The 21,110-nt window shown below is 47.4% G+C and overlaps 3 protein-coding genes and 1 pseudogene across 3 annotated transcripts; 2 read left to right on the forward strand and 2 right to left on the reverse strand.

Moving 5' to 3' along the window:
- Nucleotides 1–797: 797 nt before the first annotated feature.
- Nucleotides 798–4,031, reverse strand: LOC136503439 (ARF guanine-nucleotide exchange factor GNL2-like; the record flags this gene model as incomplete). Its single annotated transcript, XM_066498521.1, is given in 3 exon segments — nucleotides 798–1,255; nucleotides 1,258–3,140; nucleotides 3,214–4,031. Coding segments are annotated over 3 exon segments (3,159 nt in total), but the record flags the coding sequence as incomplete, so codon positions are not given.
- An 851-nt stretch (nucleotides 4,032–4,882) lies between these two features.
- Nucleotides 4,883–6,865, reverse strand: LOC136504401 (uncharacterized). The gene is made up of 4 exons (XM_066499321.1): nucleotides 6,749–6,865; nucleotides 6,637–6,669; nucleotides 6,319–6,507; nucleotides 4,883–5,321 (listed from the first exon to the last, which is right to left on the reverse strand). The coding sequence occupies exons 1-4, from the start codon at nucleotides 6,861–6,863 to the stop codon at nucleotides 5,239–5,241; spliced, it is 420 nt and encodes a 139-aa protein (XP_066355418.1). The 5' UTR covers nucleotides 6,864–6,865; the 3' UTR covers nucleotides 4,883–5,238.
- Nucleotides 6,866–9,659: 2,794 nt separating this feature from the next.
- On the forward strand, nucleotides 9,660–12,690 carry LOC136504404 (malate dehydrogenase, cytoplasmic-like; annotated as a pseudogene).
- Nucleotides 12,691–15,870: 3,180 nt separating this feature from the next.
- LOC136503440 (uncharacterized) lies at nucleotides 15,871–19,589 on the forward strand. Its single transcript, XM_066498522.1, has 8 exons — nucleotides 15,871–15,937; nucleotides 16,985–17,046; nucleotides 17,405–17,469; nucleotides 17,777–17,883; nucleotides 18,228–18,277; nucleotides 18,497–18,582; nucleotides 19,367–19,490; nucleotides 19,578–19,589. Exons 1-8 carry the CDS (start codon nucleotides 15,871–15,873, stop codon nucleotides 19,587–19,589), a joined length of 573 nt encoding a protein of 190 aa, XP_066354619.1.
- The last annotated feature ends 1,521 nt before the right edge of the window (nucleotides 19,590–21,110 follow it).

Raw genomic sequence — 21,110 nt, forward strand, 5'->3', positions numbered from 1 at the left:
ATGTTTGTTCTGTTATATATCTAGTCAATCTTCAATTACAAAATTTCCTTGCTGCAAATTCTACTCTAATAAGCTGCATTTGTTTCATAAGGTTATTCTTTTTTTTTTCTTTTTTGAGTTCAGTTTTTGGGTCAGCAGTTGAGTTGAGTTTAAGCTTTTGTTTAATTTTTTGGAAGTATGTGAAACTCATTAAAAAATGTTAAATTGTATATACTGATATAAACTCAGATGTTGGAATAAATAGATCATTAGTGCATTTTTGAACCTAAACCTGATTTGGAATTAGGTTTATGTTTCAGGATCAGGCTTAGTGCATATTATTAGTTTCGCTGCATTCTATTGATTAAAGGTTCAGGTTCAGTTTCATAATCAGGTTTAAGTTCAGTTTCTTTATCCGAGTTATTTAGTTCTCTTGACCAATGTTAGCTATAATGTTTTGTTTCTTAAACAAAGGGTTTTTATCCTCATTTATTGCCCTTGTGTATTGTATGAATTGTTCCATAGCTAATTAGTATGATTGAATGCATCTTTTTCTTTGTTCACTGCTACCAATTTGGATTTAATTTTTTTTTACTGCCCTTTGATGTTAATGGATGTCAAATCCCGGCTATTTTACTGAAACAAAACAGCCAGATTTTTTCAGTATCATCCGGCTGTTTCTTTCTCTTGAAATAGCCGGTTGTTTTGTTTTACTGAAACAGCCGGATGTTGTATAGACACTTCCTAGACGACTCAATCAATAATCTCCCAAACTTCTAACTAAAGCGAACTCGCTTGCTGATCAGTTATAAGTCTAGCTACGGGAATAGCTCGTCCATGGCGGCCGGTGCGATCCACTGGATCTGGATGTGGGTGATCTCCCAAAGCTCATCACCTTCCCGCGGCACTAGCACCTCCTTGGCCTTCATCTCCATGATCATCCGCTTGAGCAAGCGCGGGACGAGCTCCTGCATCAGCCCAGCACCGCCGCCCGCAGCGAGATCGCACTTCATCCATGTGTCCATCCGCCGCAGCACGCCGAGCCAGAAGGTCCGGAACCCCGGCGCCTGCGCCACCGTGGGCAGGAGCAGCTCGAACACGTCCGCCAGCAGCTCAGCCGCGGCGGCGAGCGTGCCCTCCATGCTCCGCGTCTCCCGCTCCGCGCCCACGCGGCGCGAGTACTCGAGCGTCTTCTCGTGCAGGTCGTCCACCATGGCGAAGATGACGAGGTTGAAACAGGCGAGGCATCCGGCCGGCCCGAAGTCGAGGTCCCCGTGGCGGCCAGGTTGAAGGCGCGGCCGAGCTCGAACACGGCCTGGCTGCGGATCTCCTCGCGCCGGACCAGGCTCGTCTTGCGCAGCGCCTCCGCGAGCTTGATGAACATGTTGGCTGCCAGGTTGCCCATCCGCGACGCCTCATCCACCGACGATGAGGATGACGAGCTCCCGCTGAAGCCGCCGCTGTTTCCAGGGTCGGAGTAGCCGGACTTGTGCCACTGGATCAGCCAGTTCACGGACTCGGCCATGAGCCCCAGGATCTTTGTGCTGACGTCCAGCGGGCTGATCTTGAGCGCGGCGAACCCGAAGGCGGCCTCGATGACGGCGGCGTAGTTGAACCGTGTGACATTGGCACTGCCGTCGGTCATCAGCTTGATCATCGCCGCCACGGACTGGTCGAACGTCTCCGGGTGCCGGCCTGTGACGGTGAGCAGGTGCAGCAGCGTCTTCCACCCGAGCGGCGTCTGCACGCCGTCGGCGTGCTCCGTCAGCAGCTTCACGATGTTCTCCGACATGCCTTCGCAGCACGTGTCCAGGATCTCCTTGTCCAGCTTCCACATCATATTGATGGACTTGAACACTAGCTCCTCGGGGACGCGGCTGTCGGAGGGGCGCTGCGGCGGCGGCGTGGACAGCAGCCGCACAGCGACCCTGAACAGCGCCACGATCGCCTTCTCGGCGAACGGGGACGGCGAGAAGAGCGGCAGCTGCGACACGGCGCTGAAGCACTCGAGCAGCGGCGGCCAGAAGGTCGCGAAGCGCTGGAGGTTGGCCGTCGCGAGGAGCGCCAGGAGGTCCCAGCAGAAACCGACGGTGTCCTCCTCCTCGATGGGCGTGCTGAACTTCTGGCCCTTGCCCCCCGCGGCGAAGATGAGCGCCCGCCCGAGGTTCTGCAGCGCCTCGTCCGGCAGCTTGGCGCTCTCCGTGAAGATTCTCGCGGCCTGGCACTGCTTGATGATCTTGAGGTTGTTCTCGAACTCGCTACCGACGGAGAGCAGCGACTCGCCGCCGTCCAGCGACAGGAATTGCGAGCACCGGCCGATCATGCCGGACACGTGCCGGCTCGTCCCCCCGCCGCGGTGCGTCGTGGGGAAGATGACGCCAGCGTCCGAGGCGGACGACCTGTGCCGGTGCCCGGGCCGCTGCTCCGCGCTGCCGCGGGTGCCGCTGCCGTCCGGGTCGATCAGCGACGGCGGTAGCAGCTTGAGCCGCTTGAGCTTGAGCAGGCAGTCGACGACGTTCTTCCAGGCGCCGCGCACCGACTCGCCGAAGCGGATGGCGATGGTGAAGAGCGCGAGCGTGGCCATCCGTGGCTTGAGCTCGCTGCTGAAGGTGAAGAGCGTCTCCTCCGTGGTGGCGTAGGGGTTGAGCAGCGTGGTGAACTTGCAGAGGCAGCAGAGCAGCTCGTCCAGCACGTCCTCCAGCCCGTACCGCGCGATGCGCGCCACGGACACCAGCCCCTCCACGCACTGGTTCAGCGTCTCCTCGTCGTCGGCGCCGTCGAAGATGGCGGCCAGCGTCGCGACGGTGGGGCCCGACACCGCGATGAACACCTCTCGGCTCAGCTTGTGCTTGAAGTCGCACGGCGTGAAGGGCTCCAGCGCGCTCGACCGCTTCACCAGGTCAGCCCACCGGCTCCGCGTCATCTCCACCGCCGCCGCCGACGTGCTGAAGACGGTGATGGCGTTGGTGGAGATGGAGTGGAAGAGCTCCGACAGGTACTCCCGCGGCAGGTCCTTCTTGTCGTTGATGGCGCGGTTGTTCCGGATGAAGTCCTCCTCCGACATCTTCTTCTTCACCTGCGGGTTGTGCAGGTCGGTGTTGAGCATGATGAGCGAGTAGCAGAGGATGAACGCCGCGTCCTTGGTGGCGAACCCACCCCCCCTCCCCCCCCCCCCCCCCCCCCCCCCCCCCCCCCCCCCCCCCCCCCCCCCGGGGAGCATGATGAGCGAGTAGCAGAGGATGAACGCGTTGGATCTTCTGCGACTCGCCGGGGAGCCGGAACGTCTCCAGGTACGTGCGCAGCGCCGTGTCCAGGATGGCGCCGGTGAAGTCGAACGTCTCGGTGAACTCCTTGAGCACCTTGAGGTGGAACTCGTTAGGGTCGCCCAGGAACTCGCCGATTTTGATCTTGTCGAGCCCCGGAGAGTAGCGGAGGAAGTAGGCCATGCTCCTGGGATTCGGCGGCGTCGGCACCAGGTGGCACAGCTTCAGGAACTCCACGCCCTTCTTCTGGTCGCGATTGTAGTGGTTCGCGGCGACGGCAACCTTCTTCTTCCGCAGCTTGCGCTTACGCACGAAGTCCACCCACGTCTCCCGATGGCCGCCGTCGCCGCCGCCGCCGGCGGCTGCGGCGGCGGAGTCCCAGCGCTCGATCCAGAAGAGGCGGAACTCCGACACGTCCACGGCGTAGGCGTCGTGTTTGGGGGTCTTGTCGATCTCGACGTTGTCGGCGATGGTGGTGATCATGTTGACGAGGCCCTCGAACGCCTGCAGCTGGATCGTCGTCATGGGGCCCGACACCGGGAACGCCGCCTTGCACAGCAGCTTGCCCACCTCCTCGAACACGTTGTGCAGCAGCGGGTCGCAGTCGTAGTTCACGTACATCTCGATCACAAACGTCGGCTGCCGGCAGAAGCTGATCAGGCCCTCGACCGCCACCTCCTGCAGCTGCTGTCCGTTGTCGCCGCCGCAAACGCGGAGCAGCACGAACATGAAGAAGGCCTCCAGCTGCAGCTTGAGGAACCTGGTGAAGCAGAGCAATGCAGTTGCCAACAGTTAGCAGTTAGCACCGAGCACAAACATGTAAAGGGGAAAATTTTAATTTGATGCCAACGAGTTTTGACCACAGTTGATTTGTGGAAATTTCAGTGGACTGATGGTAAAATTTTTGGGAAACACTACTGCTTCAGCGGTTAAAATAATTGTATACCACAGCAAATTTAAATTTTATGTCATACTTGAACCCTAAGAAAGATATCTTCAATCTTTAATTTACTCCTGAATTTTTAATGTCAGACAATATACACACCTTAACTTTTAAAACTAGACAAAATACACTCTAGTTTTAAATTTTTTGGGAAACACTATCGCTTCAGTCTTTAATAATTTTGAAATGGTCAATGGGTTATTTTTCTAGTTTTAAAAGTTAAGGTATGTATATCGCCACACGTCTTCCTCGCCACTCGCCGGTCTACTCCCTTCCTTCCTCGCGTCATGGAGTACGGCGCCATGGAGGTTGCTCGCGCCATGGAGGAGGCGCTGGACTCAGAGATGACACCAGACTCGGAGATGACGCTGGCCTCGGAGATGGCGCTGGACTTGGTCGAGATGGCACCGGACTCGGTCGAGATGGTGCCGGACTCCGTCGACGTGGTGCCGGACTCAGTCGAGGTGATGCCGGAGTCTCTATGTGCTCGCTGCGGCACGTTCCACGCCGACAACGACGACGAAGGCTGCTACCAAGCTCGCCGCGAAGCTAGCAGGTGTGCACGTTGCGTTATTGTACATAGAGACTACGATCTCACAACATGGATACTTGATGGCATAGAAAAAATTGATTGTGAGCTCCACATTCCTGATGTGGAGAAGCTTCAAATGGATGGTGACACAATACTTCTTCCTGAGCACGTTATCAAGAAGTTGGACGAGATCTACAATATGAAGAAGTTGGAAGATGCAAAGATGAAGCAAGATGCAAAGAAAGAACAGTAAGATACATGTCTCATTCAGTCGACCTAACAAGCATGTAAAAACTAATTTGCTAGTAATATTCTTGCTTCGGCTAGCAATTGCTTCGGCTAGCATGCTGCAAAGACTAACATGCTTGCATCTTCTAATATTCTTCTTCTAATTTGTTGCAGGAAGGCTAGCAATTGCTTCGGCTAGCAAGGAAGATTCACAAGAGATTTGCAATGGCAGTCGATCTTCTTTCTCTAGTTTTTCTTTTTGCATGTGAGGAATCTTGAACTTGTTGCACCCTTTAACTTTTATGGCTTCCCTCAAAACACTCTGAAGTGTTACAAAAATCGTGTTTGCTTTCCATGGAGAGTACTCTAAGAATGCCTGCAAAACATGTGTTCAAAAATTCAATCAATGAGTATATTAGTTGTTCAAGAAACAATGGAACGAGTGAATAATTGATCAATTTACCTGTTGGACTACTGGAACTAGATATTTTATTATTTTTGCATCCTTCTTGTATTGAATAGCTTGAATAGCTCAAAAAACCCAAGTCTAAAATGTTAAAATCCAGAGAATTGGGTGGTTGACAAATGAGGCGAATGTCAAACCCTTCTTGCTTAGCAGTCTCACAAAAATAGGATCATCCACTTTTAAATGGGAAGGTGTATTATCTTGTTGTATGAAAATTGTCTTGTTCACATCTTCTCTTGGCCATTTGGCTCGAATGGCAGGCAGCACATTGTTTACGATGAAATCTCTAATCACCTGTCTTGTGATTGAAGTAATTGGCTTGATTACTTGTTCTACACGAAGACGATTGTGACTTCTTCTAACAGCATGTTCATAAGTGACAAGTGGAAAACAACATATTTTTCTATGAAAGCCACATTCTCTATTCCTAAACCTTGGCAGAGCACAAACACACAAGAACATGAGCCTAGGGATGTAATTCTTGCTTTTACAAGTGCGATGTGGTTCGTCTTCCTCGGGTAGCAAGTAATATTTTTAGATTTTTGAGAGAGGTAGAACCATTTTTCATCAATGAACACAAAATCAAAAAAATCCTTAAATCTTGGATCACCAAGCAAACCCTGCTCAATCATGTCAACACACCACTTCAACCTAGTCTTCTTGTTAGCATCTGTGAGGTATGATTTGATGCTACTAGAGTGACGCCTAAACAAACTTTTTTTCAAATACCTTTGTATCCTAGCTTTGCTCATACCAAGTTTACTAGACACATCTTCTATGGTCATTCTTTGTTTGAGAGGAATGTTGCGCAATTGTTCCAAATCAAGAGGGACTGCCTTGCGGCCACATCTACCCTTCTTTTTACTTGCAGCCACAACAGGAATGTTATGAGCAAGTTGGTGTTTACCTTGCTTCCATAAGCGCTGAACTGACCGAGTGTGCACTCCAAATTGATCAGCAACAATTCTTGTATCCTTCTTGCCTAGTGTCTCATTCTTGCTTCTAGCCAACAATGCTTGGTACACTTGTCTTGTGACTTCTTCTGTCATGTCCTTCCTTCTATGGTGTACTTCAACGGGAACCTCAACATCTTGTTCTATTAAAAGAAAAAAAAAGAACATTCTTCTTGTTAGCCATGGATTACATAAAAAATAATCGAAAAAGGAAAGAACAAAGTGAAAAAAATTATCAGCGAGGTTTTGTATGTAATCAAAGTCAACCGCACCATATTCATCTAATGGCAAGTTCAAATCAAATCCTGTCCAAAAATAAAACAAAAAAATCAGAAAAGATGGCGCTTGAGGGAAACAACAAACTCAAACAAGAGAGGTGATTACCATTGTCGTTGCCGGACTCCAATATTGGCTCGTTGAGATCCAAGGCAAGATTGTCGTTGTCATCTTCTTCTAAGCGAATGTTCAGATCAAAGGCAGCAACTCTAGGATCAGCCATTGCATGCGGTAGTGAAGAGAAGAGAGGGAAAGCGCGGAGATGAAGCACGGTAATGGAAAGAGAAGAGGTCGAGGGAAAGACTCCATTAAAATAGGCACGGTGGAACACAAATGTCGGAGCTATTGAGCGGAAAAATTAGAATCCCGTGGTGCCACCGCAAAAATCGTTTGCATGTGAAAAACCAACGAAAACATGGCGCCCAACACGCCCAGAAACGCCCCCAAACACGAGCACAAACACGCTCAAGCGGCTCAGCGCGCGCACCACGCCTAGCAGAATCAAATCCGTGAGCCATGCAGCCACAGCGCACGCGACACGCCAGGTATCGAACCCGGGTCCTTCGGGCCAACGCCTCGCTGCACTAGCCGTCTGAACTATGGTTATTTCTCGTATGGAATGCACCCGCAACCATTTTTTAATAGGGGCAGACAGGAAAAAATACCCCCTAATTAATCACTCCTTGATAAGCACAATCATGTCATAAACGACTTTCTTTACGAGTACGGAGGGAGTATAAAATAAGACAAATTATAAAATTGGGTCAAAATGAATTGGGCCAAGCTAGCGCTCATACGTCTGGCCCTAGGCCCGAGTCCAAACATAGCTCCCCACGCTCTGCGCCTGCTTCGTGCCGCGCACGCTGTCCGCTCAGATTCCATGCTGCTCGAACGACTCGCCCCACCCACGCGCGCCCGTCCCCACACGGTCCCACGTCGCCCGAACATCACCAACATCAAGAAGAGGAGGAGACACCGAGGTGAGGCAGCAGAAGACGAGGAGGGAGATGCAACACCGATCTATTTTAAAACATCCAAATAAAACATTTGTAATTTAGGTTGAAACAGTTGAAACACTCAATATACGTCTAAAACACTTGTAAAAATACCTAAAATACGCTTGAAAAAACCATTACAAAATATATGCAACATTTAGATAAATACATGCAACATATGTGTGAAACACATGCAACATCCAGATAAATACACTTACAAACATACATCTGAAAAAATAGATGAAACATTTAGAACAGATGTTTGCAACATACGTGTACAACCATTGCAACATATGCAACATCTTGATCTAATTTTGCAACATCCATATGAAACACTTGCAACATACCTCTGAAACATCTAAAAATACTTGAAACATATACTTGCAACATGCGCTTTCAAACGTAATATCTACTTGCTCCTTGGATGAATGGAGGCTCGTTGATGCGGAGCTCGATGCCGCGAAGTCACGCGGGGGGATGCAGGTGGGCAGCTGGGCACAAACCCGACAAGCGGCTACATGGCCCCGATGAGTGGCTACGCCGGTCCCGGCGATAGGACAAGTGGGTGTAGTCCCCGCGGTGTGCTGGAGAAGGGGAGGCGGCGAGCGTGCGACAACCTCGAGAGCCTGTTGCTGATGATGCTTCCTCCATCGGTGGCGGGAAGGAGGAGGGATGGCGAGAGCGGGAGGCGACGGCGAGCCAAGTTGGAGGAGGGAGAGGAGCGAGGCCGGGGAGAGCACAAGCAGCAGCACCGAAATGGGGAGAATCGATATCTTGTTTTTTAGATGGAGAAGCCATGAGGAGAGCATTAGGGGAGCTGGTAAACTGAGCGGAAGGGGCATGGGCGGCAAGGACGGGAGCGGGGAATTCGGGTCCGTCCATCAGGACGCCGTGAGGAGAGCATGCATTATCGTGATTCCATCAGTATGGAAAACCCAAAAATACATCACAGATGCCACAGAGATCACTTGTATATATCCAATCAGCCTCAAATCAGATGCCAGATGTCGAGCCGCTTGATATGGTAAGATGAAATTTTGGCATAATTCTATTTAATACCAAGCTATATTAATATGGCAAATGAAATATTTCAGTTGATCATAGGTATTTTATATGCTGCTCTAATATTGTGAACCCAACCATCAATATTAAAGATATGAAGGCACGCCGAATCGGCGGCCTTCTAGGGTGTCCACGTAAGTTCTTTTTATTTGGTGCGTTAGATAGAAATTTCACTGGCTCAGATGAAGCACGTCACAATCGGTCTTCCTCCGTGCAGTTCGGCAGTAGATAGATGAAGCAACTGAACGCATTAAATGAAGTACGGCTTCCTGCTCATGGTACCCGGCACGCAAATGGACGGTGGCAGCGTAGCAGAGAACTGGTGGATTCTCGACATGCATGGTCGGTGCCTAACTAGTGGTCGGCACGCATGCAAGTATGCGTGCATGCATGCTGCTAGGCCTTGTTTGCTTTGCAGAGCTAGGCTCCAAAATGGCAGGCGGCAGCAGCTCCGCTCCTCCCCTCGTCTCTCTCCTCTCCGCGCTCTCGCTCTCTCCCTCGCTCCTCATCGCGATCGTCGAGGCTCCCCGCACCCTGTGCACGGCGCAGCGGCGTCCCCTGGCACGGCGCCATGGTGCGCCATCCAACGCCGGTGGCCGCGGCGGCGTCCGAGCCCCTGCTCTCCCCCGGCGCTGCCTCGTCCCACCGGTCCGCGTGTGCTCGACGAAACCCTAGCTGCCTCTTCCTCGCCGTCGGCGGCGGCGACGACGAAACTCGATGCCTGGATCTGGCGGTACCTCACCCTCTTCCTCTCCTACCCCGACGCAGGTCGCCCCCGAAGCGGCGGCAGGCGTCCTCTTCTTCTCCTCCCCCGACGCTGGTGGCTCCAGAGCGGCGACGAGGCGAGCCGGCCATGTCAGGCCCCTGCGCAGGGCGGCGCACCACCGCAGGTGAGTTTTTCCCCTCCACCTCCTTCGGCCCTCTCTCTCTGCTCTCGACCTCCTCTCTCTTTGCCTCTCTCGATGGCGAAGGACCCGATGCGCGAGCTCGTCACTGGCGCCGCAGGTACAGTGTTGAACCCTCCTTCCTTCCCGATCCGCGTAGTATCCGTTGTTCGTCTGGTCCCTGCTCGGATCTGGCCTGGTTCGCCCGAGCCCGATTCGATCCTATGGGGTTTAGAGTGTGTTAACTCGCTAGATCTCTGTTTTTGTCGCTTGATCTGATGTTGTTTAGGGTGTTAGGGTTGACGTAGATTTGACCAGTCGAAGAGCTCACTGTCACTGTCCTTGTTCAGCTGGTAAAGTTGAGCCGATCCGCGGTGCTAGCTGATCTGATCGGTGGTTGGGCTTGATGGGTAGATCCTCGTGGTAGCCACTTGATCCAGTTAACTCACTAGCTGCACTTAGTGAACTTGCCCAATATTATCTGATAAAATTGCTTGCTGTACTGGAAATCGAGAGGAAATAGTCTGTGGTTGAGTATATTTTAGTTCTCAGAGGTTAGCACTGAACCATACTGATTTGCAACTTTAGTGCTGACTTCATATTACGATTCCATTCTCTCGCTGTTACCACAGTAAAACGATTTGTACAAGGGGGCATTTTAAACTGATCTTTCTCTAATTTTCGGAAGGCAATGTGAGCTAATTTGTTTTTTCGTTCGATAGGACAAATTGGATATGCTCTTGTTCCCATGATTGCTAGGGGAGTTATGCTTGGTGCAGGCCAACCTATTATTCTGCACATGCTTGACATTCCGCCAGCAGCTGAAGCCCTTAATGGCGTTAAGATGGAGTTGGTTGATGCTGCATTTCCTCTTCTGAAGGGTAAGCTGATGTGCTAATTCAGAGAGTACTGCCTCTTCTGTCTTCTATATGTGAATTGTTCTTGCTGCCTTGCTGATGTATAAACGTTTGGTAAACTATAGGAGTTGTCGCAACAACTGATGTTGTGGAAGCCTGCACTGGTGTGAATGTGGCCGTCATGGTTGGTGGATTCCCCAGGAAGGAGGGAATGGAAAGGAAAGATGTTATGTCGAAAAATGTTTCAATCTACAAAGCCCAAGCATCTTCCCTTGAAGCCCATGCGGCCCCTAACTGCAAGGTATTGGCTACCATCCAATTTTTTGTAGCAGACTAAGTCATCATGCACTAAATTTGGTCATTTTGGTGCTGATAGTGCTGCCGATCACTCAATTCAGTCATGTAAGTGGTTATCCTGTCATCATGCACTTGATTTAGCTATTCATCTGGGTGGTCAATGGTGATGTACATAAATGGTGTATTATATATGGCCATTATAAAATGGACCTGCCCTGTTTTATGAGCTTTTTCTGTTTTGTATGCTCCACACTATGCCACTGCCAATCTGCCATTGTATGCCTTAACAAGTAGCCTCAACATATATTAAATCAAATCAAATGATCTGAATTCCAGTTATTATGTACCCTTAGTTTCCTGAGAAGCCATGTCTGGTTCATTATGTTTCTTTGCTGTTTTCATCTGTAGATTTTTCAATACCCGTTCTCTGCTCTGCAGGTTCTGGTGGTGGCCAACCCAGCAAACACCAATGCTCTTATCTTGAAAGAATTCGCTCCATCTATTCCTGAGAAGAACGTTACTTGCCTGACCCGTCTAGACCACAACAGGGCTCTTGGCCAGATTTCTGAGAGACTTAGTGTCCAAGTTAGTGATGTGAAGAATGTTATCATCTAGGGTAACCACTCATCCACTCAGTACCCTGATGTTAACCATGCCACAGTGAAGACTTCCGCTACGGAGAAGCCTGTTCGTGAGCTTGTTGCTGATGATGAGTGGTAAATCAGAAATGCCAAAAATACTTGGATATTACTGTTTATTATTTTCCTGCCAGGTCGGGAACTAACGGTTTCACCCTTTGTTCTAGCAGGCTTAATGGCGAATTCATCACAATTGTCCAACAGCATGGTGCTACAATCATCAAAGCGAGAAAGCTCTCCAGTGCTCTCTCAGCTGCTAGCTCTGCTTGTGACCACATTCGTGATTGGGTTCTTGGAACCCGTGAGGTCAGCTTTAGTTCTTTTTGTCTTTCGATTCTTTCAGTTTTAAATGTGAACTTGTATCAACACCTTCAATTCTTTTTATTGTAGAGAACATTTGTTTCCATGGGTGTGCACTCTGATGGCTCATACGGTGTTCCTTCTGGACTTATTTACTCATTCCCAGTAACATGCAGTGGTGGTGAATGGAAAATCGTTCAAGGTATGATTGTTGTAGTGTTGAAAGGAAGACTTGACATAGCTGTTTGGGGCCTTTGTTCATTGTAGTTTTTTTTCATAGATGGCTAGATGTTGCAGTTTCTTCCATAGCTCTTGGTGTCTAAAGGATTTCAATAAAAACTTGCCATCCTACTCAGTAGTAAGTGATTATGGCCCGTTTTCTTAATCAAATAGAGCTAATGGAAAGGTGCTAAAAGATCTTGAGCTGATCCAAACAATCCAGATTATAGTCCACAGTTTGACTGAGCTTGAATATCCAACCACTTAGGCCCCCAGCCAACGAGAAGCTGACTCCCACCAGTTATTGCAGCTAATAAGTTTATGCATACAGGGCCTATGCTGCACCACGCTAACATGTTTTATCATAATCTAATAAGCTATCATCTTCCCAACACCAAAGTTCAAACATAAGTGTTTTTATCATAGATTACAATGCACCTGGCTTCCAAGAAATTTAAGTTTAAACCTTGTAAGTTGCCTGATGTTGTATCATGTAGGCCTCCCGATTGATGAGTTCTCAAGGAAGAAGCTGGATGCCACTGCCCAAGAGCTGTCGGAGGAGAAGCCGCTTGCTTACTCATGCCTCGAGTAAATTCTACCATACCCCTGAGAGCAATTGCTACCCCTATGTTTTGAATAAAAGAAACTCAATCTTCATTCATAGATTCTCACTCAGGGCTGCTGCACGTCGCAGTGCAGGCAGTGTTGCTGGCTTCGCCCAGCGTGTATGAAGCTTGTAGCTCCTTTTTTGCCTGATGACTTGCAGGACATTTATTGAAAACTTGCTATTGAACTGCTTGACGATGGGGAAGTGGTAGCATAGTTTTGTTGCTTTCCTGGTGCCTAACTATCCTTAGGTTTACTGTTAGACCCTTTCTGGATTCCATTGATTTTTTCCTCTCTGATTTTACGGTTTCTGTTTTTAGTTTCCTGTTGCAAATTCATTGTGTTCCAAACGGATGCTTTATTGCTGGGCACGTACCTGCTCTGTTTTCTGTCCCGGCACATGACAACTGTCGCGGTCTTGTGGCAAACCGCACATGTTCTTGCGGAAATGTTCGCCTGGGCGCGCAGTCTTGTGGCACACGTTCTTGCGGGAATGTTACCGAACGCCCTGTTCGTTTGAACTTAGAACTTATCCGTCGTACTGTTTTAGTAAAATAATAGTGTTTTTCTCTCGTAATAAAAGAACACGCATCGGGTCCTTCACCATCGGAGCGAGTGATTGTAGTGGTAGAGCGGTCATTGGTCTTGGCGCAGTCCACCATTGAGTCTAGCGCGGAGACCAATAAAAGGAAAGCGACAAGATTTTTGCGCGCACGAGATGAGCAGTGTCCGAGGCCATTTCCTAAGGTATCTAGAAATTCACTTAGTAAATTTAAAAGCACTGGACATCTTTGCCTACGCATGGTGGGTCAAAAGCAGGTAGACGCATTTAATGTCTTCCCTCCATGCTACCATCACATAAAAACAAGTCGGGCAGGTGGACACATTTAATGCCTCTCCTCTTTACCATCAGATAAAAACAATCCACCGATCATGCAGGAACATTTGTACTTACATATGCATCCATGCATCTAATAGACGGACGGTGTGCCTGTATGGCCGGTGTCTAATTAGCATGGTGGTCGGCACGCATGCGAGTACGCGTACTGCATGCTGTGGGGCCTTGCTTGCTTTGCATGCATGGCCGGTGCCCCAGCTGTACCCGTTCTTGTCTCCTTGTGAGAAGGTAAAATTTAATGGCTTGTCCTTTCTCTATGAGAATACGTCAAAAGTGGGCCAACGGACAGCAGCAGTGCATGCATGCACGCCTTTAAACCAGCGGTGGCTTCAGGCCAACTAGCACCCATCCCCACAAAAATACTAACACTTCAATGTCCTTTACCCATACCAAGAACACAATTTGCTAAGTAAAGAACCAAAGTACTATTGACATGTTTAATAAGCAGAGATGTTTAGTAGCCAGGATGGATACGACTATGATAAGACATAAGATGCATGCGCCCATGAAAATTGGATGTATATAGAATTCAGCAATCTCTAGGTCTGTTAGCTATGGACACTGAACAATTGGAAGCCTCCACGGAAGCACTGACTAAAGCTAAAATGGAAAGGGAAAACAAAAGCAGTACACATGCTTGTAGGACAAAGACGAAAAGTAGTGATCTTCATCAGTTCTAAGTGAACCGCGCCAGGACCACAGACCGCTCCGCCTTTATAAGCAGAGCCTGGCTTAGCCATTGGTACCACCACTCGGCGCGCTTTAGCTCGCTTAGGTTTTCCCTTTGAGCAAGCTTTTTGCTCAGCCCTTCTTTGTAGCCACCGCCAGAAAATGGCAGGAGCCTGGGTTAGTAGTTACTGCCTGAACGTTGAGGGTTTTCCTAGAATCCTGCATGCCACCCTACAAAAGCTCAGAGTCAAAGATCGTCCCGAGTATGAGGGCCGTGAGTATGAGAAGCATGGCACCGATCGGTGTGAGGTTACCGTCTACATTGGAAGAGTGAAGAGTTCCCCGACATCACCGAAAGCCTGGAGTGTGACCGCAACCGGGTTTAGCTTCACCGACACCTACCAGGTTGTGGCCCGCAAAGCCTTGCGATACCTTTGCCAGCTCTATGAAGAGCCCATTGCCCGTACCCCCATGAGGTTCTTTCCACCCTTGGATAGGAATCGACGGGCATGGAGGGCTCGCATGGAGGCTTTGCAAGGATGGGATGCGCAAGAAGATAGTCCTACCTTGGTGCACTTGACCACGTACCTGCTTGCTCTGGATGAGCAGTATGACCGACAAGCCTTGGAGCTGAGGGCGTGCCTCCGGCGCGCGAAGAAGCCGAGATCTTCACTCGGATGCTCCAGGTGCAGCTTGCCGAAGCGCATACCAGTGCTGCAGCTGCTGAGAGCCGGGAGACCGCCATGTCAGAAGCTCTAAAGGAGGCCGAAGATCGGCATGTTCATCAGCTGGGTGAGGCCTATCTGTTCACTAGGGCCAAGCGGAGGACGCTGGTTGATGAAAGGCAGGATGCCCCGATCTTGGAGGGGATCCCTATCCACCCATCTGAAGGAAGGAGAACCGGTGATGCTAGAACCGCCAGCACCTCCACCTTCGGAAGTGTTAGAAGCAGAACCCTTGGTTCCTCTCACTCAGCCATTGCCACGAGAAGATGCAGATCCATAGCCAGGGCCGTAGAAGAATCCACCGAGCACAGGAATAAAGATGCGTGGTTCCAAGGTAGATTAGTTGCCTTGAGATGCTGTACCCGTAGTAGTAGTGCTTTTCGTCGCTGTCCTCCTGTATTGTACTCTTGCCAGTTGTTGTCGTCCGTAGTTGTTGGATACGTGTTGTAGTTTTGCCTAAGGGGAGTGGATCCTAATTCACTTTTTTGTGAACCCTCGCGTTAGGAGAAGTACTTTGTTGTAGTTTTTGCTATTTCCACCTATAATGTAATCCTACCCAATGTTGTGCTTTAAATCTAGGTGTGTTAGTTGCTTGAGCCCAACTCTATCAAATACTTATTTCCACTAACATGTCATTGATTTGCTGGCCTAGAATAGGCACCATGTAATGACAACTAACCTCTATGTTCGTTTACAATATTGAGACCAACCTTCGTACCAACACGATGAGAAAACATATTAGACATATGAGCCATATTTCTCAAAAATTTTCCTATACCAAGCACATCACCCGCAGCGAAGCGCGGGCAGCAGTGGCCAGTGAATATGATTCCCGACGCCCGCACCCCAACTCGTCGCCTTCCCCGTCCTTCCCGCCGTCGTGGAGAGGTCAGGCAGCTGGTTCCCGCTACTTCCGGACGGTTCAGTCTCCCAGCTTCACCTTGAGTTCACCTCGTTTTGTGACGCCGGGCGGCTAGCTGAGCCCTGCTGATTGCTCGTCCAGCACGCGGCGGTGGTTGCGCTGATTCGTTATCTTGTGAGCTGTTCTAGGAATCAGAGGGAGCAGGGTCAGCTGCCGCGATGTTCCCGTGGATCTCCCGGCTCGGGGCACGGCTCCTGCGCAAGTCTAGTGCCCACACGAGAGCTGGTTGGCTGTTAGACCCTGCTAAATGGGTCTAAGTTAGGTCGGTCTGATAGGCTAGATCGAATGACTGAGTATTGTAGCTCTAGGTGCCGGTTACTGTAGCAGCGAAACAATGTAGCTACGGGACTTTAGTCCCCCATTGGAACCCGAGGAGGCGCTGAACCAACTTAAAAGCCTGAGTTTGGGAGAGAATAAACTTCGGTTCGAACATTTTGCGTGAAGCGATGATAAAAACGCAAAAGAGTTAATTAGCAGGTGTGGTCCATTCAACGTGTAGAGTGGATCTTAGCCATCTTCCCGGGCTAGGGCGTTACATTGGCATCTCTACTTTTCCTCTTGTTGCTTAAAAAAATCTCTACTTTCCTCTTAGGGCCACGGCTGATGTTGATGTTGATATTGATTTGTTGTGAGAGAAAAACATTGTTATTTCGTTGAAACGGTTCGACCAAGCAAACAAGGCTTAGGTTTTTTGGCTTAGAATTTGGCGTTCCAAAGTTTGAAAATAAGGTTGTTTTAAATTAAATTCAGGGGTTGTCCTCTTATGAAAAGCTTGCGCCCCGGCGCATGTTCTCAAAAAAAATCATGAGATAAGAGAGAAATTAATTCCATAGATTCTCATGCTATGTTTCTATGCTCTTTGGCTCGCTACCCTACAAAACTGCAGTAGAAAAGTATCTCACCCCCACCCGTTTAACTAACAACAGTATACAAACATATTCTACATTTGGCCATATTAACTTAATTGAATTGTGTCTAAATTGTGATTGTTAGAATAGATTTCAATTCCAATCCAAAGGGGGCCTTAGTTCATTTCCCTCTATTATAGGTGGACTACTCGTTATTGGCTTTTTGCTCATTAGTTGTGATGAAATTTTGCTAATTAACTTCGACCAGCCCTATGATTCTGCGGAATGTTAATCTTGCAGTTGATACTAATGTTTCTTGCATTTTGGCTTTGAGATTCTCCTGAGTTTATGTATTGCTAATGTTGTACACTGAATGCTTGGTGCCTCCTTACCTATTGTTGATTGTTGCTACTTTGTCGGGCAGGAAACTTGCGAAGCCGTCGAGGCATTTTGTATGGTTATGTTAACCGGCATTCGACCCCAGTGGTAACTCCTACTGTATTATCGTTGGTAAGAATTAAAGATTGGTAGTGAAGAATTTATTTAGATGAACATGTGCTACCCTTCTTTCCTGCTAATATTAAAGATATCACTAGTTATTGATTCGCTTAATCAATCGACATTGATTTGGACTATATATATTATTTTCATAATTTGTTTTTTATTCGATAAATCTATCTATACATTCCCCATTCCGTAATGGTTGTTGCAAAAGAAAATTGCATTCTTTTTCCTCAGTAAGTTAGCTTTTTTTTAGAGACTGCAAACAAAGCCTTTGTACTGCAGGAGTGATGATTTCTCTCTCAAGTTTTTTTGTATTAATTTTTTGTTTATATTTTTTTAGCGAAATGTACTTTTGTCAACTGCAACAAGTGGTGAGCAGGATGAAAGCAGTCAGGCAAAATATAAGTAACTGCATTTGTCTCTTGTTTCATCCTCTTATATATCACGAAATTTGAACTCCCTAGTTGTCTTTGTATCTTGGAACCAAGTAATAGCTTAATCGAGATGCATCTAACATGGAATTCTTTTGTTATTCTTTGTCTCTCCATTCAAGGAGCTGCTCCTTACACGTCTAGAGGAATAGATGCTAGTAAACAATAGCCTGACCAATTTACTGAATGTTGTGTTTACCTGTCAACAATTATTTTGGGTAGGGGGCTAGAGGCAGTCCTCTGATGATTGATGAGCTCATTTTTCTTTGTACTGCACACAGAATCTCTGTAACATTTGTTTATGTGGATGGCTCAGAAAAGACGATCTGTGTTCCAGTTGGAATGTCCATGTTAGAAGCTGCTCATGAAAACGACATAGAGCTTGAAGGTGCATATTTTCATGGAAATGTGCAATTCCCTTCCAGTGTGGTTATTGCGTCTATGGTTCTGTAGTCAGTTCCTGCTTGGTGATAAGAATATGGATCCTTTTTATATAAAAAAACAAACTAGTCATGTTCAATCACCTGGCTCCATGGTTTTACAATTTTTTATCAAAATACATTAGGTATCTTAATCGGGCCTTTTTATGTTCTCATGTTCAATCGACTAGCTCTATGGTTTTATCATTCTTCATCAATAGATTAGGTATCTTAATCAGTCCTCTTAATGTTCTATGAACTGATTTTCAGCTGTAGTTAATGGTAACCTTCCCTGCTATTCTGGCTTCTGCAGGAGCATGTGAGGGTTCACTTGCGTGTTCTACTTGTCATGTAAAAGTAATGGTATGCAGTATGCTCGCAATATACTTTTTCAAATTTGTAATAATATACTTTTAGTAATGCTTTTTTTATTTTATACATTTTTTTTCCTTTTAGCTAGTGGCTCATGTTGGGTTTCATCTCTAGCCATCTAACCTGCCCTAATTGTTTTGGGGCTTTATTGTTGTTGTCGTCATCGATATTTAAGTTCCACTGCTAACTAGAATTCTTAAATTTATCCAGGATGTAAACTATTATTATAACAAGTTAGAAGATCCAACATATGAAGAAAATGATATTCTTGACCTTGCATGTGGACTCACCGAAACGTAAGTCAAAATCCTTCTAACAGAGTAACTTAGTACTCTTATTATATTGTCTCCTGAATTTTGCTATCTATGTGTAACGGAGACAAACATTTCATTATTTGAGTTTCTGGGAGTAATCGTCAGAATCTGTTCTAAATTTGATGACTATGGGTGTTGACCTTTTTTGTAACAGAAATGGTGGCCTGTTCGCTGGTTGGTTTCAGCCAGCCCAAACCAGGCAGCCAACAGTATTTTTCTCTCACAACAAACCAGCACCAGCCAGCCCAAACCAGTCCAGAAATCAACCAGCAAACAGGCCAAAAATCCAGTTTTTTTAATACTAGTCTTGAAAGTTTCCAAAACCAGTTTGTAGTCTGCATGAACATGGCTGTTATAGTGGCACCTAGGCAATCGGCATAATAAGTATGTTCATGAAAAATCGAAACTATGACAACTCCAACTAGTTCTATAAGAAATAACTAACAGCCTGTTCGTTTCGGCTTATTCGCTCGTATCTGGCTTATAATCTACGGCTTGAACAGTGTTTTTCTCTCACACCAAACCAGCCAGCGGTACTTTCAGCCATGGCTTATAAGTCAATTCAGCCGAAACGAACAGGCTGTAATTTGGTCGTTGTGTACAGATGGCTTAGAATGCTTTTGTAAATTCATACATATACAACAAAATAATGCATTAGATGAATCACAACCATTAAGAAATTCATGTGGACCCCACCCAAAGTATTATTAGAGGTGGGTTGCCATAGTTTCATCGCTCTAATCTGACTTGCTGGAACTGTATTCAGATCTGCATGCCAAGTGATCGCGAAGCCTGAACTTGATGGTATGCGGCTGGCAATACCTAGAGCCTCAAGAAACTTCATGGTAGATGGATTCTTACAAGAGTCATCTTGTGAGAGTGAGAGTTTGGTACTATGGTTTGTAAGACTAAGAGTCTAAGACATTGAAATATCAAACTTTGAATGAGCTAGCTGTACTTTTTTTTTTCCTTTTTAGGGCTTCTCATGAGGTGTGAATTTTACCTAGAAAGGTTTTTAATGAAACAACATTGCACAAACAGCTCAATAATATTGGCTTTTCTTATATCTTGTCTTCATTTTGTTAATCCATTGGTGTTTTCATATCTTGGCTTCATTTTTATTGATCTGGAAGACTGGAACTTTGAAATATATTTTCGAATTCGAGTGTTGTATGGAATAATGTTATTCTGTCTTACTGTTGTATGATCAGTTATTCACTTATTCTATTGTAAACTTGTGTTGTATTGTATCCACATTGAAATGAGAAAATTGAATGAGGGGTTAGCTAACAGCGGGCTCCGGGCTGCTCCGACCTGCTAATTGGGCATGCTTTTCAGGCCAGTACAACCCGGAAAACGGCACGGCATGCCGTGCCTAGGCATGGTGCTTGGCTCGGCATAGCCCAGTGACATGCTGTGCCTGGCCTGGTGACAGTGGGTCATGACTTGGTCGAGCCCATGCTGTGCCGCGTCGGACGGTCCAAATGGCTATCTATTTGGATCTTGTCCGTCTCACTGTGGCTGTGCTCATCATGGGAACGAACTCATGCTGCTGCACCCCGTCACCATACCAGGCCTTGCTTGATCCAAGCCAAGCAGAAAACATGGGCAATATGTGCGGAATATTAATGTGATCGATCGAGACGAGAGTACATAGCATGCATGTAGTATATGTGATTTAGATGCGGAATCATCATATTTACATGTTGGTATGCAGTGAACAACATCAAAATCTTATCTGCCGTGTTGCCTTGGACACTTGTCGGCTCTGTCTGGATGGGTTTTGTAAGTGGGACGGGGAGAGGAAGGGGATGATGTGAGGTATTTAATGGCGGATAGGAGTGGGAGGGGGCGTTGATTGAATATGCACCGTTGGATGATGAGATGGCAAGGGGATCAAAACGGGAAGATGCTGGGTACCGGAGGTAAATGGATGCTGCGATGCGATGGATGCTGGATTTGCATTTTGTATCTCAATGTCTTTATTATTTTCTTCTTTCCGTACCGTGCTATACTAGTTTTAAGGCTTAACATGAGAAATTCTGCTACATGCACATAGAAGACATGTGGAATAGTTAAGATAACCCGGCTCCTAGATCTGCGTAGGACCAGCCCCATGTCTCTCAAAAACAAAAACAAAATCCCCACCCTGCTCATCCGCTTATCTGTCCCTGAATTTTTTATTTTTCAGTCCTTTTTTTTGAAAAATATTCACAAATAGATCCCTGGTGGTTTGATTTTCGTTTATGGACCCTGACCTCGGTGCCATAGCTTTTGGAGCCGAGGAAACACGTCTCGACGCCATGGCCAATGGTGCTGAGGTCTTGGCAAGGCGTCAGACGTGGCGGTAACCTGGCGCCGACGTGGACAAGGCATCGGCGCCATAGATCTTGGCGCCGAGCTGTTAACCTATAGATCTTGGCGTTTGAAATGAAACAAGTATAATTGTTCCGAGGAACATGCAACAATGACATTGCGGTTCAACTGGTTAGAACGTGTGCGACTTAGCT

Source organism: Miscanthus floridulus, chromosome 14 (genome assembly GCF_019320115.1).
Source record: "Miscanthus floridulus cultivar M001 chromosome 14, ASM1932011v1, whole genome shotgun sequence".
NCBI classification, from domain to species: Eukaryota; Viridiplantae; Streptophyta; class Magnoliopsida; order Poales; family Poaceae; genus Miscanthus; species Miscanthus floridulus.